Below are 13,640 nucleotides of genomic sequence, written 5' to 3' on the forward strand. Positions count from 1 at the left end.
TGAGCCTATAAAGCCACCGTAACCTGAACGTCTTTGGTTCATACCTGATCCTCCGTCTTCTGTTTAGCCACGCTGTTGCTAGCATGTTGTGGGTCAGGACACGCAGAGCATAGCACCTCCTTGCTGCGATCATTCGTCTTTGCTATTCCTAAATTGTAAACGGTGTTGTTAAGCTGCTTTGAAGGAGCTGCTCTTGAAACTGAAAATGATTTTGCAGCTCTAATAAGAGCACAAACACACGTTTACCTCCATTTCTTGGCCTGTATTCTGTGTGCCGCCTTTGTCAGTGCTGTCCAATGAGAGCACTGATCATCACTCACCTGGAAGTGTTTACAGAATATAGTCCACTTGCAAAAAGTACAATCTGAATACGAACCGCACCAAACGAAAAAAATAAAGTCTGCTTTTGGTCTGGACCAGAAGCAGACTTTTCTGGTCTGAATACAGCCTAAAACACACTAAGTTATATGTAAAAAAATCACTATTGATATACTGTAAACAAACCAAATCATTCGAAATAAATCTGACTTATAGTCCAGTGTGACTTATATCTGTTGTTTTCATCTTCATGACGCATTTTCTGACTGATACGACTTCAAAAAAATGTGTGATTATACTCCAGAAAGTATGGTACTTAGTTTATTACTGGAAAATTATGATTGTAAATATATATTTATCTTCAATCTTCACAACTTTAATTTAATGCAAAAATAAGCTACTCCTTTTATGACTTTGTCTTAATAGTCTGCATATTTTCATATTAGAGGAGCACAACCGTTTCAGAGCTGAATACCTGATTTATGTTGTCTTTATTTGAGTGTGTTTAGGGGTCATTTACATTTAAAAAGGTTGTAAATTTAGTTCAAGTAAACTTTAGCATGTGGTTGTCAGCTTTAATCACATTAAATATGATTATCCAACAACAAAATTGTGGCTAGTGAAAATGCTGAGTGGCTAGAAATTCTGGGAAACTAGCAAAAAAGTTAATGTTTAGCCCTAGGCATGACCATATCGCAGCCATTAAGTACAAATTGTCAGGAGAGGAGGGAAAAGGGTTGCTTTCATATCTTGTTATTTGCAGGTTTGGGTTTTTTTTATGCAAATTTTGAAAATGCTTGATTCATTATACTGGTGTCATTTTATGCATCGAAGGGTTGATTTTAAAATTTCAGAATCGTGCAGCCCTAATCGACACACTGACGTCGTTGTAGTAGAAAATATAAAATCTGGTTCATGCAGCTTTATCTCCGTGAATCCAGGCCTGGTTTTAAAAAAGAACCTGTTCTTCCTTCTTCCTCCAACTCTCCCTCGTCTTCCTCCTCCTCTGCATTTGTCAGCTGCTGGCCTCCTAACGCAGCACTCCACCACCCACATCTTCTCACCTCTCTCCATTAGAGGAGCAGCACAGCTCCCACCCACAGTCCTCTCTGAAATGCCAGGCACAGATATGTGTGAAACATGCAGCTTTGGGTTTTTTACTCGGCTCGTTTTGCTCTGATTATGGCGCTGATACCACGTCCTGTGTACCCAAGCTTCTTGCAGATGCATACCGTGCTCATTTTTGAGGTCTTGAACGCATACCAGCGAGGTGAGGTGTTTCTGAGAACGCCTGGAGGACCGTACTTGGCTCTGCAACAGAGATGTCAGATATCCACCATATGGCTTTTTATAGAGCTGTATGATTGTCTGAGTACAGGCCGGGGTTAGCGTGGGTATTACAGCTGAGCCTGAGGTAGATATCACGTGTGATTGCGCCGTCTTAACGTCGTCTCGATTGTGGTTAAATTACAGGACGGGGAAGACCCCGGTCATTGCCCAGATTACAATCATCACTGCCTCAATCTGTCATCTCCAGTTCCTGGCCTGATTGCTACGTATATCTGTGTTTGTATCATTATCACAGACTTAGGAAGGAAAGACAGAGAGGCAGAGGAGTGATACTGCTCTGCAGAAACCCTAAAGGTGACTACATCTGTCTGGCACCTGAGGATATTCCCCCGCAGCTGCTTGTTGGCGTCCTGCGCCGCTATCAAAAATGTGTTTACCTCTGTTGTTTTAAGTTGCTAAGGAAAGATTTATTACATAATTGCTGTTATCGGTAATGAGCAACGGGATGTTGGACCCTGAAGAGACCTGATTCCTGGCCATGTCCATGAGTCAGGGGGAAGCGGTGCCAGTTCATCAGCTCTCCTCGTCTCCAGCGATCAAAGCAAAACGGCTTTGGACTCGAGGATCCTGCTCTTACATGTCTGAGGAAGAAGGACTGGAGCTTTTAGATTTGTCACTGGGAAAGTTGGCAGACAAACTGGCACCTTTAAGAGAGAAAACAGATGTTTCCTATCGTCCAACAGGTGTTTATAACCGGCTTTATCATTGAGCAATATTTAGATTGATTCAAACTGATCGAAAGCGACTGGAGGATTAGGTGATCGCATTATGATGTCGCAATCTGTGACTCACACGTGTAGTTAAAAGCCGTTTCATCATTCCTCCATGCTTCTCCAAACTGACTCAGTTTGAGCGCTCGCTTTTCCATGACCAGTAATGAGTCCGTCAAATCCAAAAATGTCAACGTAGAGGGGGGAAGGAATTTGCTACACAACCAAAAAATGAAAGTTAGACTGTCGGGGCCGCTGCCAAAAGAAGCAAATATTTCTCTGGCTGTGTCATAAGAGAGAATGGGATGTTTGGCTGAGCGGAAGACTGGCCGAGAGTGGAGGAAGCCAAGGGCGCAGAGACACGCAGGCCGGCACCGAGCTCAGTAATTACCGTTTTCTAAACAGAGAGTCGGTTCCTAATGGATGCTGTAAGGCTACACAACATCTGGACAGAGATCACAAGACGTGTCATTAATCTAGAAAGCAGAGAAGAGCCGGGCCTTTACTTTAGAGAGGACGTATTTAGATACAGAGAGATCTGATTAAGCAAAACGTGGATCTTTGATACACAGATTCACTTTTCCTTTTCTGTCTTTAAAGAAGCTGTGACGCCTGCCACGCCATTATATTTGCACGTAAGAGCTTAAAAGGTCTGACTAACTGATATTTGAAGCTGATATTAATTTGCAGTCAAAGTGCAAATATTGGTATCAGAGCTGCAACAACGCAGTTTTAAATCTGTTTCTCAACGGCTGTCGGATTAAAAAAAAAAAAGGCTGATGCTGATATGCTTCAAAATGCTAAATATCAGCCCCAATAATCGGTCTATCCCTAATTTACTGTAAAGTATGTGTCCCATAATACCTAACAATTTTTTAACTTGCGTAGTGACAGCACCCCGCTAGATCGCAGTGTTTTCACATCAGTGCCACTTGTCGAACTTGTAGAATTGAGAAATAAAACAGTGACCCCAAAATGTCCCGGAAGTGAAAAGTTGATGCAGATGGGAAGATGTTTGTGCTTCAAAGAGAAACACCACTATGTGTTTTGTGTTATGAGGCCAATAAAAATGGACGTCATCACTCCCCCTGGTGGCTGGCTGCAGTATAGGTTAAAAAATCCATCTCCCCAGTCATTCCAGATGGGCTGTGGTCAAACTTTAAAAAATTAATACACCTGGTAGAAATGTGTCTCACGTCTGATTGTTGTGGTGATTTGAAGATATCATTTGGCTGCCTTGTATTCAAGTCTTCTTTTTTTCTGAAAAATTTCTTTTTCATTAGTTATAAGAGGTTAAAAACAAGGTTTTACGTCACGTTTAACGATAATTGACAGCTGACGTTTTTGTCGGGGATTGTAAAATATGTCGGGAGGTAGAGACAAGAAGTGATTAGACTCTCAAAAGAAAAATTATAATTATGATTTTTGTCACCCAGCTCCGTTCCAGTCAATGGCGGCGCCTGTGACGGGGGAATTTTGGCTTCAAAACCGTACACTGGTAAATGGCGGAGCCACGCTGTCCACTCTATATACAGTCAATGGGCCATGGTGATCGTCAAAGAGAATAACCAACATCAGCATTTTGACGCCAAGCATGAGCCTTCGAGAAGCAGGCTCACTTTTTCAAGAAAGCCACGACCAAAAACAATGCGATAGGCGGTGACAGCTAGCTTAACTGTGGCTGAAGAAACTTCCTGCGCTGCAGTCTTTTCAGAGGGTGCATTTTTGAAGAAGTAGTTGCTTTTATTTCACAATACATTTAGCTACTTTAGCTACATTAAATACTGTCTGACAGTTACATCTGGCCCTTTAAGGCCAACCACTATGCTGATGTGGCCCTCAGTCTAAATGAGTTTGACACCCCCTGATCTATGACGACACCACACCAGCTGATGAAGTTTCGATTTCTTTATGATTTCTGTGATTAATTTTGTAGTGGTGGTGGACACTGAAGCCTAACTATCAGACAGAAAAAGGACAGAAGAGCAGAAGAAAGATAAACAGGAGAGAGATAGAGCACAAGCGAAAAGCTAAAAGGGCTAAACTGTTTGTGCTAATGTTGACTCCAACCCACAGTCAGCAGTTATTCTGCAGTGGTCTGTTCAAACTTGAGAGTCTATCAATAAAATGAAGAGTGAGGTTACGTTAGCTAACGTTACACATTACAGACACGTTTCAGAGCATTGGGCTGCCGATAGCACTACATATAGCCGGCAGCTACGTTTGCTCAATGTCACATTTCAGACTGTAGCGCTACGTAACTGTGCCGAGAAATACCTTAACTTGTGGTAAAAAGTTGAGTTGAGCAAAAAAAAAATTGTTCCAAAACAAACACACCTGGTTAAAAGTCACATATTTACGACAGTGTGCGTGAGACTCCGGGCCAGAAGGTGGCGCTGCAGTCACATTAAAACAGATCCCCCTTTATAGCATCTTTAAGTTCAACTCTTACCACCCAGAAAACGCTTTTTTTTAAAACATGAGCTGCTTAAAACTCTTGCACCTGTTCATTAAAATGAAACATCTCTCATTAGTTGCTAACTTTTAAAGTAAATAAGGCCTGATGTGATTTTTGACATGAAATCTCAACGTGCCGGAGAGGCTGAAGCGACAGCTACATTGTCCCACCTGTCTGCTCCCTCGTGACTCTCCAGTCGTCACATCCTGACCCACAGAAATCAAATCTCTCTCTGATTTGTCCCTGTCTCCCCTTGAGACTCTGCTCAATGACTCCCATCGAGACAGCATTCATTCGATTGTCTGAACAGCTCCAGAGACTAGAATAAGTTTATGCTGGCTTCATAATTTCCGAGCGGGGATCACAAAAGGACGCTTGTTTGGGCCTCTTGTCTCTCAGTCGTTTCCTTGTCGAGGGTTAAGGGGAGGAGTGGCTCTGCGGACTGTGGCGGCTGACAATCCCACATTGTGTGAACTGGTGCTGCTTCACAAAGAGCCCATTGTGGAGAGCGGTGGCCCAGGGAGAGGGGACCGGGTCTAGCCTAGGTGACAGCGAGGTGTGGGTTCGTGGGGCCTGAGTCCGGGGGCTGGAGCTGGCGATGGCTGGCCTGAAGGACCAGGGCTCAGCTGGCAGCGCACACGTGTGAGAGGAGTCCCGTGCTGCTTTCCTGAACGTACACTGTACTCCCACTCAACCTGCGCCTCCTGCACACAAGCACTTAAATCTCTCGGAGGTGAGCGGCTTGATGAAAATAGCTTTTTTAATCAGAGCTGTCGTCAGTGTCTGATTTATTTTCTGCAGAGAATCCCATGTTGTGATTATAAAACTGGGAGCTTAATCTGCTTGTACAACTGCTCCCAGAATCTGAAATATTTTGCCTTTATCCTGCTCTGACTCCAGCTCAAGGACAAGCCGGCGTGCGCCCTGTACTCCGGATCTGTTTACTCAGACAGATGGCCTCAGCAGCCCAAAGTCGTACTCCACAAACCCCCTTTTTTCCTGCATGGCTGCTGCTCTGAGACTTAATCCCTCTTTTCTCAGCCGCGACGTTTCCCACTCTCCTTCCCCAAAGCCTCGTCTGAGAGTGACAGGGCTCTCAGGTCAAGCTGACGCCAGTCTCTGTGTCCAGTCTGAAGCAGGCCCAGGCCCTCGCCCAGCTGTCCCAAAGGTCTATTTGTCCGTCTGTCTGTCAAGCCCGGCTGTTGCCCTGGCCTCTCACCTTGGTGTCAAGAGCCCTTCGGTGATGGACCAATTTAAAGTCAGGGGCACTGAACGCTAAACCAAATCACGACGGCAAACTCTGATCGTGATCATGATGTTTGGGATGGTGTAATGACTGTTAGCTTACCCTCTTTCTTGCTACCTTCGACGGCTGCTTTCTAAATAACAGGATTGCCCATATTTACTCACATGGTATATTCTTCTTGATTTTTTCATATCAAACAAAACTATTTGATATCTCAAATACAAATCTATTTAAATGAAGTGCATTACTTTATGATTTAAAAATGATAGAAAAGAAGATATGAAATATGATGAAAGGACCCTTGAACTAATGCAAAAAGGGATGCATGATATATCGCTAACAATATCGATATTGGCCGATATTTACTCATTAGCTGCCAGCATTTTAAGAGCATCTTGAACGATCTTTCAAGACCCAAATAATCTTGTTTTCCCCGACGATGTAAACACCAAAAACTACCTAAGAAGAGTGGAGTCTCTTCTTCTTTGTCTTTTTTCCTGTTTTTGATCCAAAAAAACAGAGAAAACGAACTTTTTTGATCGCATTCGTCTCAGGGGATCCATCCTTTGTTCCCCTCCATGGTCGTCTTTTCTCACAATCGCGCCGCTCTTTCTCTCTGAACTACCTCGACACATCATCTGTGTCAAGACCGTTTTTTTAACATTTTTTTTAAACCAATATTGATATTGGTAAATATTGGCCATAACAGCATTACCGACATTTGGTATCCGTATCCCCCAAAATTTTCATATCAGTGCATCTGTAAATCCAAATATATGCCTTCCCAAAGGATTGATAAGTAATAAGTTCTGATCCTTTTTATCTATCTTGCTTGGTTGCTAGCTAGCTATCTGGCTAGCTATCTATCTAGCTCAAGGGTCTTCAACCTGTGGCTCTTGAGCCCCATGCGGCTCTTTAACTCCTTTGCAGTGGCTCCTTGTAGCTTTAAAAAAATACAATATTTGAATTTTTTTTTTTTTTTCTTACAGAGGATATTGATGATTAGAGACATTGAAACTAAATAAACTAAATATGCAGAACATCTGTCAATACAGCTTTCAGTTTTTTTGTATTTTTGCAAATTTTGTTTTTACCCTGCATTTTTTTTTATTTCAACTTTTTGACTTTTTTCAAGTATAAAAAAGTATCCTTAGACTTTGCAAGTTTTTGAATTTTTGGCAAACTTAATTTTTTTTATTACCACATTTTTTTTTTCAAATTATTTAAATTCAATATTTTTGAAAAATTTAGCAAATTTTTGAGATTTATACTGATTTTTTAAATGTAGCAAATTTTTGAAATTTTGCAGCAAGTTTTGGCAATATTTTGCAAGTTATTAAATACTATAGTTTAAGAAATAAATCGAATTTATGATAATAAAGAATATTTTTTTTAATATTTGCAAATTTAGTTAAAATGAAAAACAAAGAAATCACATGTCCCATATTTTAAATACAAAAAGCATCTTTTTTGGATCATTTTTCCTAGCTTTTTACCATGTTTAGAGTCTTATACACTTTTTTTTGTCTTTATTGTGAAGGTAAAGTAGATTTTGTGGCTCCTGAATGACTTTAATCCAGGTGAGCTTAAGAAAGATGTCTTCTATGAAAGTAAAGGTTGCAGACCCCTGATCTAGCTAGTTAGCTAGCTAGCTAAATTCTTAAACTACCTTAGCCCATGTCTCAGAAACTTTGAAAAAGTCCCACACAGTCGACTCAATGTCTTCCGTTTGGAAGCGGTAGCGTTAGCGTTAGCATGTTGTGCTGTGTGCACATTGTGCTGCATTTACGGAGTGAGGGAAACTCACTGTTCCCACGTCTGCTCGTCGTTTTTTCAGCTTTTTTGAGTTCATATTGTTTATGTGCAACGTGAAACTCAAGTCAGGAACTACCAGAATTATGACTGAGTTAAGTTTTTTTCCGACATAAGGGAACGCTTAAATTATTTTCTTTTATGCCGACAGCGCTTGAATGCAGCATTCACTGCAGTCCGTTCAGGTCTTACAGCTGACAAAAATACGAATGTCATTAAGGATTAATCGTCAGATCATCATCAGAATGACGCAATCATTTCCTGTTATTGACCTGATAGTTATCGTGCACCCCTACGAAACCCTCTTCCTCCAGGTTTCTGTGCCAACTGTTTCTGTCACGCTACAGGACAACAATGAATGAGCCAAGTGTGAAAGTGACTTTTAACAGTGACGGAGTAAACAGGGCCTCTCATTCGCCCTCGGGGTGGGATTACCATGAACTGTTAACTATTGACTCCTGCGTCCACATCACAGCCCGTGTTGCTCTCTCATCCTGACAGGCTGTAGTTACGCCGCACAAATCACGTCCTCCAGTTTGGATTTCTCCAGTCACCAGCGAACATGAACGTGATACCTTTTAATCTTCTTCCCGCTCTGTCTCCTAATATATTTTGGATTCACTGAAGGCTGTAATTTATCATCAGTGGCACTTCCAGCCGGGAACCACTGTGGTATTCTGGCGTCTGTAATTCTGCCTGTGTGTTTAGTGCAGTGAAGGTAGCGCCCAAACGCTGCTCAAACAGCCACCTCTGCTCCCTGCGCTCAGTTATGCAGCACTCATTTGTTTCATTGAACCAAACAAAAAAATCCCTGAGTCAACAAAAGATAACAAGGCTCCTCTTATGGGTTTGCAGGAGTCATTGGGAGGTCAGACTGAGCTCGAGATGTTTTCAGAGTTTGCAGTAACGGGTGTGTTAACATGTTCTGCTGAGTCATGTTCTTTAAAAAGACATTATTTCATATAAACATGCCTCAGCACAACAGGCTCACTCTTGTTCACGCCGTGCAATGACCTATAAATAGATTATCTTATCTGCTCCAAGTGGAGTTAGCACGCCTCCATTCATTGCAAACGAGCCGTGGCCTCAGACAAAGCCACCGTGCGCTGACTTTAACCTGCGTGAAGAACTTAAGGCATCGAACACTGAGCGGTTTTATTGAGGGAGTCCTGTGCTCGTGTTATTTATAGCTGACAGATGGCATCCATGTCAGCATGCGTCGTTCCACCTCGCAGTCGGGCATCAGACAGATTAAACTGAAAACCGCTCAGTGAACCCATGAACCTGCGCCGTGGAGAAATGGAGCAGAGTTGTTTTCACCGCTCTTTGTTCTTGTTTCTAATAACGCAGCAAAGCTTTGGAGACGGAGGCTGGATGTGTTTGCGTGAGGGCTGTTTTCACTCTGGACAAATGAATTCACAGGCAAACATTAACAAACTTACAGTCGAACTCTGAAGTTAAGTTTTGAGCGAATACATACATCACATTTATAGATCCTGTAGTTAAACTTCAGGAAAGAGTTTTTAGAATAATAAAAAAGCTTCTTTTTCCTGAAACTACAGCCTGGCACCTGTAAACTTAAATACATAAGAAATAATATTTCAAGTAAAGAAGAAAAGTCTTCCCAACTGTATGAAACTTTTTTTTATTTAAGAATGTATTATTACTAAAAATATATGATTTAAGTTGGTTTGGTGTCTTCATGTTAAATACAGATGTGCTCCTCTTTTTGGAAGTTAAATTATGGGATAGACTTAGTGATGATTTGAAATTGTGTAAATCTCTGTTGTGTTTAAAAAAAAATCACTGAAATGTAAAATAATAAAGGGTCAGACATAAATAAGCCCCGGCTTCAGCCTGCACCTTTTTTGGTTATGAAGTTTTTTTTTTTTTTTTTTTTTTAAGTGAAAAAATGTCATACAAAAATGTGATACATTTTTTTTAGTTATTTTTGTTTATTTTTTTATAATGTGATGGCACATAATTCATATTCTGTACTGGAGATTTTAACCAAAATAAAAGATTTATTTTTATTTAGTTGTAGAGTTGTAACACTGATTTAATAGAGGTAGTATAAAGATGTCACATCTTTCAAACAGTGTTTTGAAAGGTCTGCAACCTCTCTTGGAATTGGACAAGCTTCACATAACTTTTCCCACAGGGTGTCAATCAGAAACTAGCTTCAACCTTTTTAGGGATTGGAATCAAAAACCGGTTCCTTTTGTTATTGTTCCTTATTGATTATTCAGATTATGTCAGAGCTATTTTAGCTTAGCAGCTAGCTAACAGTTTCCCAAGGAAACTTTGAGGCCTGTTTACACTGAGACTCCTCCAAAGATTCTTCCTTTGTGTTTAAAAAAGCCATGAAGACATTGTGGAAAGGATCCGCGTTCATACGACTCCAAGAGGACAAGTTACAACGATGTAGTGGCCATGCCAGGCCAGTAGTTGGCGATGTGGATATATGTGTGTTTATATGCTACTGAGAAATCAGCCATCATTGTTGTGGTTGTTCTTTCTTTTTCTGCCGTTTTATTGTGTAAGACAGTTGGCAATCCAACCTTGAGGCGCATTACTGCCACCAACTGGACCGGAATGGCTTAACTGAAAGTTGTGGCCACGCACGCAACCTTCACCTGAAACTGCGAGTGAGCATGCGTTGACGTCATCGTTTCACCCTGAAACGCTCTGCTCTGTTTTTACACGAGGCTGAATGGAGGAGCGTTTTGAAAACTCTAGACTCTGGAGAGCGTTTTCAAAAGTTTCCATTTTCGGACAAAACGCAATGCGGTCTCATCTAAACGCAAGGCCAAAACGCAAGGAATCGGATCTGACCGTTTTTGGCGTCATGTAAACGCGTCCTGATTCTTAACTTGAAGTTTTAATGAAGAACTGAACACACAAAGAAATGCACATAAATTCCTCTCAAGAGATTCCTGTTCAGTACACTCAATGTTGTAAAAATCTCCTTATTTACCAAAAGTGATATTAACAAAAAGGCGCTAGCTTGATGCTAACGTATATGGGAAATTGCACTGATATGCTAGTGGTTTGCATACATCGGTAGAATTTCAGCTTCAGATTAGAATTTTAACTTCCATCACATAAACATATCACAGTTAGTCTTTGTAAAAACAACAATGAGAACTCCAAATATCAAAACACTCACAGGTAAATAAAAGAAAAGTTACGTACAGGCTCATGGCTGGCTTCATAACGACGGCAAGATTCCAAACATCTCAGCTTCAGTCCATAACATACAACAAAACATTACATCAGCATCATGTGACATGCAATTTTTGCTTGTTTTGGTTTGTGTATGACTAGAGATTTTCAGATCCAGTGACCAAATTCACATTTATTCCCTTATAAACTCAATAAAATGTTGACACAGAAAACCTAAAAGCTGCTTTTTGTACAGAGACAATTCACAGGAGGAATCGATAAGGAAATGGATAAAGAGTCAGATTGATAAGCAGAATCAGTTGATATCAATAAAATCTTATCAATACCCATCTCTAAACCTTTTAGATATATATCTTTCTTGTAGCTGTTTGCTCCAGTATATCATCTAAATCCACCTGTGTTGTTGGTGTATCTGTGACTTTTCCTGATGAAGCAGTTAAAGTTTAAGGCTGCACACTTGAAGCCAGTTATGGTTTGTGTCTTTTAATTTTTGCAAGAACCCGAATCATCACAGGAACATTGGCCTGCACATGCAGACTGTTATATCAGCGCCTGGCATGACAAACCTGGCAGGAAAACTGATGCCGGGGTGGATCGTGTGAAAAGATAGACCATGTGGAGGGTTACGCACACACACACACACACACACGTCTGTTCACTTCCTCGCCTAACACTTTGTGTGTGTGTGTCTCTGTTGTGTGTCCTTGCAGCCCAGCACTCTTCCCCAGGGTACGATCAATATGAACCAGTGCTCGGACGTCATCGACGGAGAGTCCAGGACGGGGCAGAAAAACTCGCTGTGCATCCTGACGCCGGAGCGAGAGCACTTCATACGGGCGGAGTGCAAAGAGATCATCAACGGGTAAGAAAACAACGATGCACCTGAGCGCCGTCTGACATGTGGTGTGTGTGAGTGGATCTGGGTGACAGACTGTGTAACTGCCAAACTGCTCTGCCCCCTGCTGGCCTCTCTGGGCTCTGCTCCTCAGATGTAACCCTCTCTGCAGTGACGGTGCACATTCCTCAGCTGTCCGCTCACAGACCCCTGTGTGTCTGCGTGGGCACAGATCACAACACACACTTACAGCCTCATAATCCAGCTGGCCGTTTCTCTTTCTGTAACACTGCTCCGTTTAAACCGCGCTCCGGCTTCCCTCTCCTCTTCCTCGGCTCCAGCGCTGATATTCAGGCTATTCTTAGGGAGCCGTGACTCACGACGCCCACTCTCCGTTCTGCTACCTGCTCCAATCATCACTCTCCTCCCACTCTCCTGTCATCTGGCTCCCATACGACGGATCTTTGCCGCCAGTCAATCACACAAAAGTTGCCTTTGAGTGACGGCTGCATTAAAAATGGATTTTCTTAATGACTGTGTATCCCTTTGTACAGATTTATGTTCCCTTTGACTCTTTGTGTGATGAGGGCGTCACGTGTGTACCTACAGCGCTGCGGTTTATAGAGTGACACTCTTTACAAAGTGGGTGGTGTAGGAAAATATTTGACTGTCCTGTGCTACAATAACTCCAGTCACAGAAAAGATCTGGCTTTGTACTGAGTGAAGCAAAGTCAGCGTTCATGGTTATGGATATTTCATGAAAAAACAAACTCAATCCACGCTGTGATTCAGAGATCAAGGTCTGTGTTCATTTTCTTTTTGTTTCTGAGTGATTCATTAATTAGAGGAACATATTTCTGCTCCTTTTCTTCACAGTTTGGTCTTTATAACATCTATAGTAAGAAGAGCAGAAAATGTTGGTAACACAGTTGATGAACAGTTAATGCGCCCCATGTACAGACAATCATTCTGATGAAATATTGATGAGGAGGAGCTGAAACATGACACACTTTCTTCAAGGTTCACACCAAAAAGGATGGGCCCTCAGCTGATTTGGGTCATGTGACTTTGGAGCAAACCATTGTTGATTTATAGGGTTTTTTTTTTCAAGTTTAAGTTTCAAGTTTATTTAAGTTTATTCAAACAAACTTGTTAACTGAGCGAGAAATAGCAACAAAACAACATGGTACCCTGAGAAGATACATATATATGGCTACCAGTCCATACATCACAGCTTTAACAGAAACTACCAATTCTTTTTTAAACCGATATGCATCACAATGCTTTAATACAAGACACAAAACAAAATATACTGGATGCAAAGACTTTCAAACAGTCATTGGTCATTCTCAACATAGAAATTTAAAATATTTTGCTTGGTTTTCTTTTTGAATTGAAATAACGATAAACAATCTTTTTGCTCTGGGTCCAACTTGTTCCAAATGTTAACCCCAGCAACAGAAATACAGTGCTGTTTTATGTTTGTTCTTGCAATCTGTTTTTTAAAAATTAAAAACCATATCTCTCTTCTGAAATGATCCCTGGATATGAACAGGTAACTTATTGTTCTTTATGTTATACATAAACTGGGCTGTTTTAAAGAAAACCAAATCCCTAAATTGTAAAGCTTTCAGTTTGGTAAAAAGTTTGTCTGTGTGTTCCCTGTAGGTCACTTTATTTACAATTCTAATTGCTCTTTTTTGGATCACACAAATCGGATCAAGA

General features: G+C 41.2%; 1 protein-coding gene across 5 annotated transcripts in view; it reads left to right on the forward strand.

Moving 5' to 3' along the window:
• LOC141785632 (myosin phosphatase Rho interacting protein) overlaps positions 1 to 13,640 on the forward strand; it is an 80,057-nt gene that overhangs the window by 33,149 nt on the left and 33,268 nt on the right. For all 5 annotated transcript variants that reach the window (XR_012597546.1, XR_012597547.1, XM_074664070.1 and 2 more), the window contains exon 4: positions 11,791 to 11,942. Coding sequence is in view for 3 of the 5 variants with exons in the window: in XM_074664070.1 (XP_074520171.1) it covers positions 11,791 to 11,942 (152 nt within the window). In the remaining 2 variants the exon portion in view is untranslated. The remainder of the gene's footprint in view (positions 1 to 11,790; positions 11,943 to 13,640) is intronic.

This window comes from Halichoeres trimaculatus, unplaced genomic scaffold, assembly GCF_033239565.1.
Source record: "Halichoeres trimaculatus isolate MK-OKI-2021-1 unplaced genomic scaffold, fHalTri1.1 fHalTri1_scaffold_23, whole genome shotgun sequence".
Lineage (NCBI taxonomy): Eukaryota > Metazoa > Chordata > Actinopteri > Labriformes > Labridae > Halichoeres > Halichoeres trimaculatus.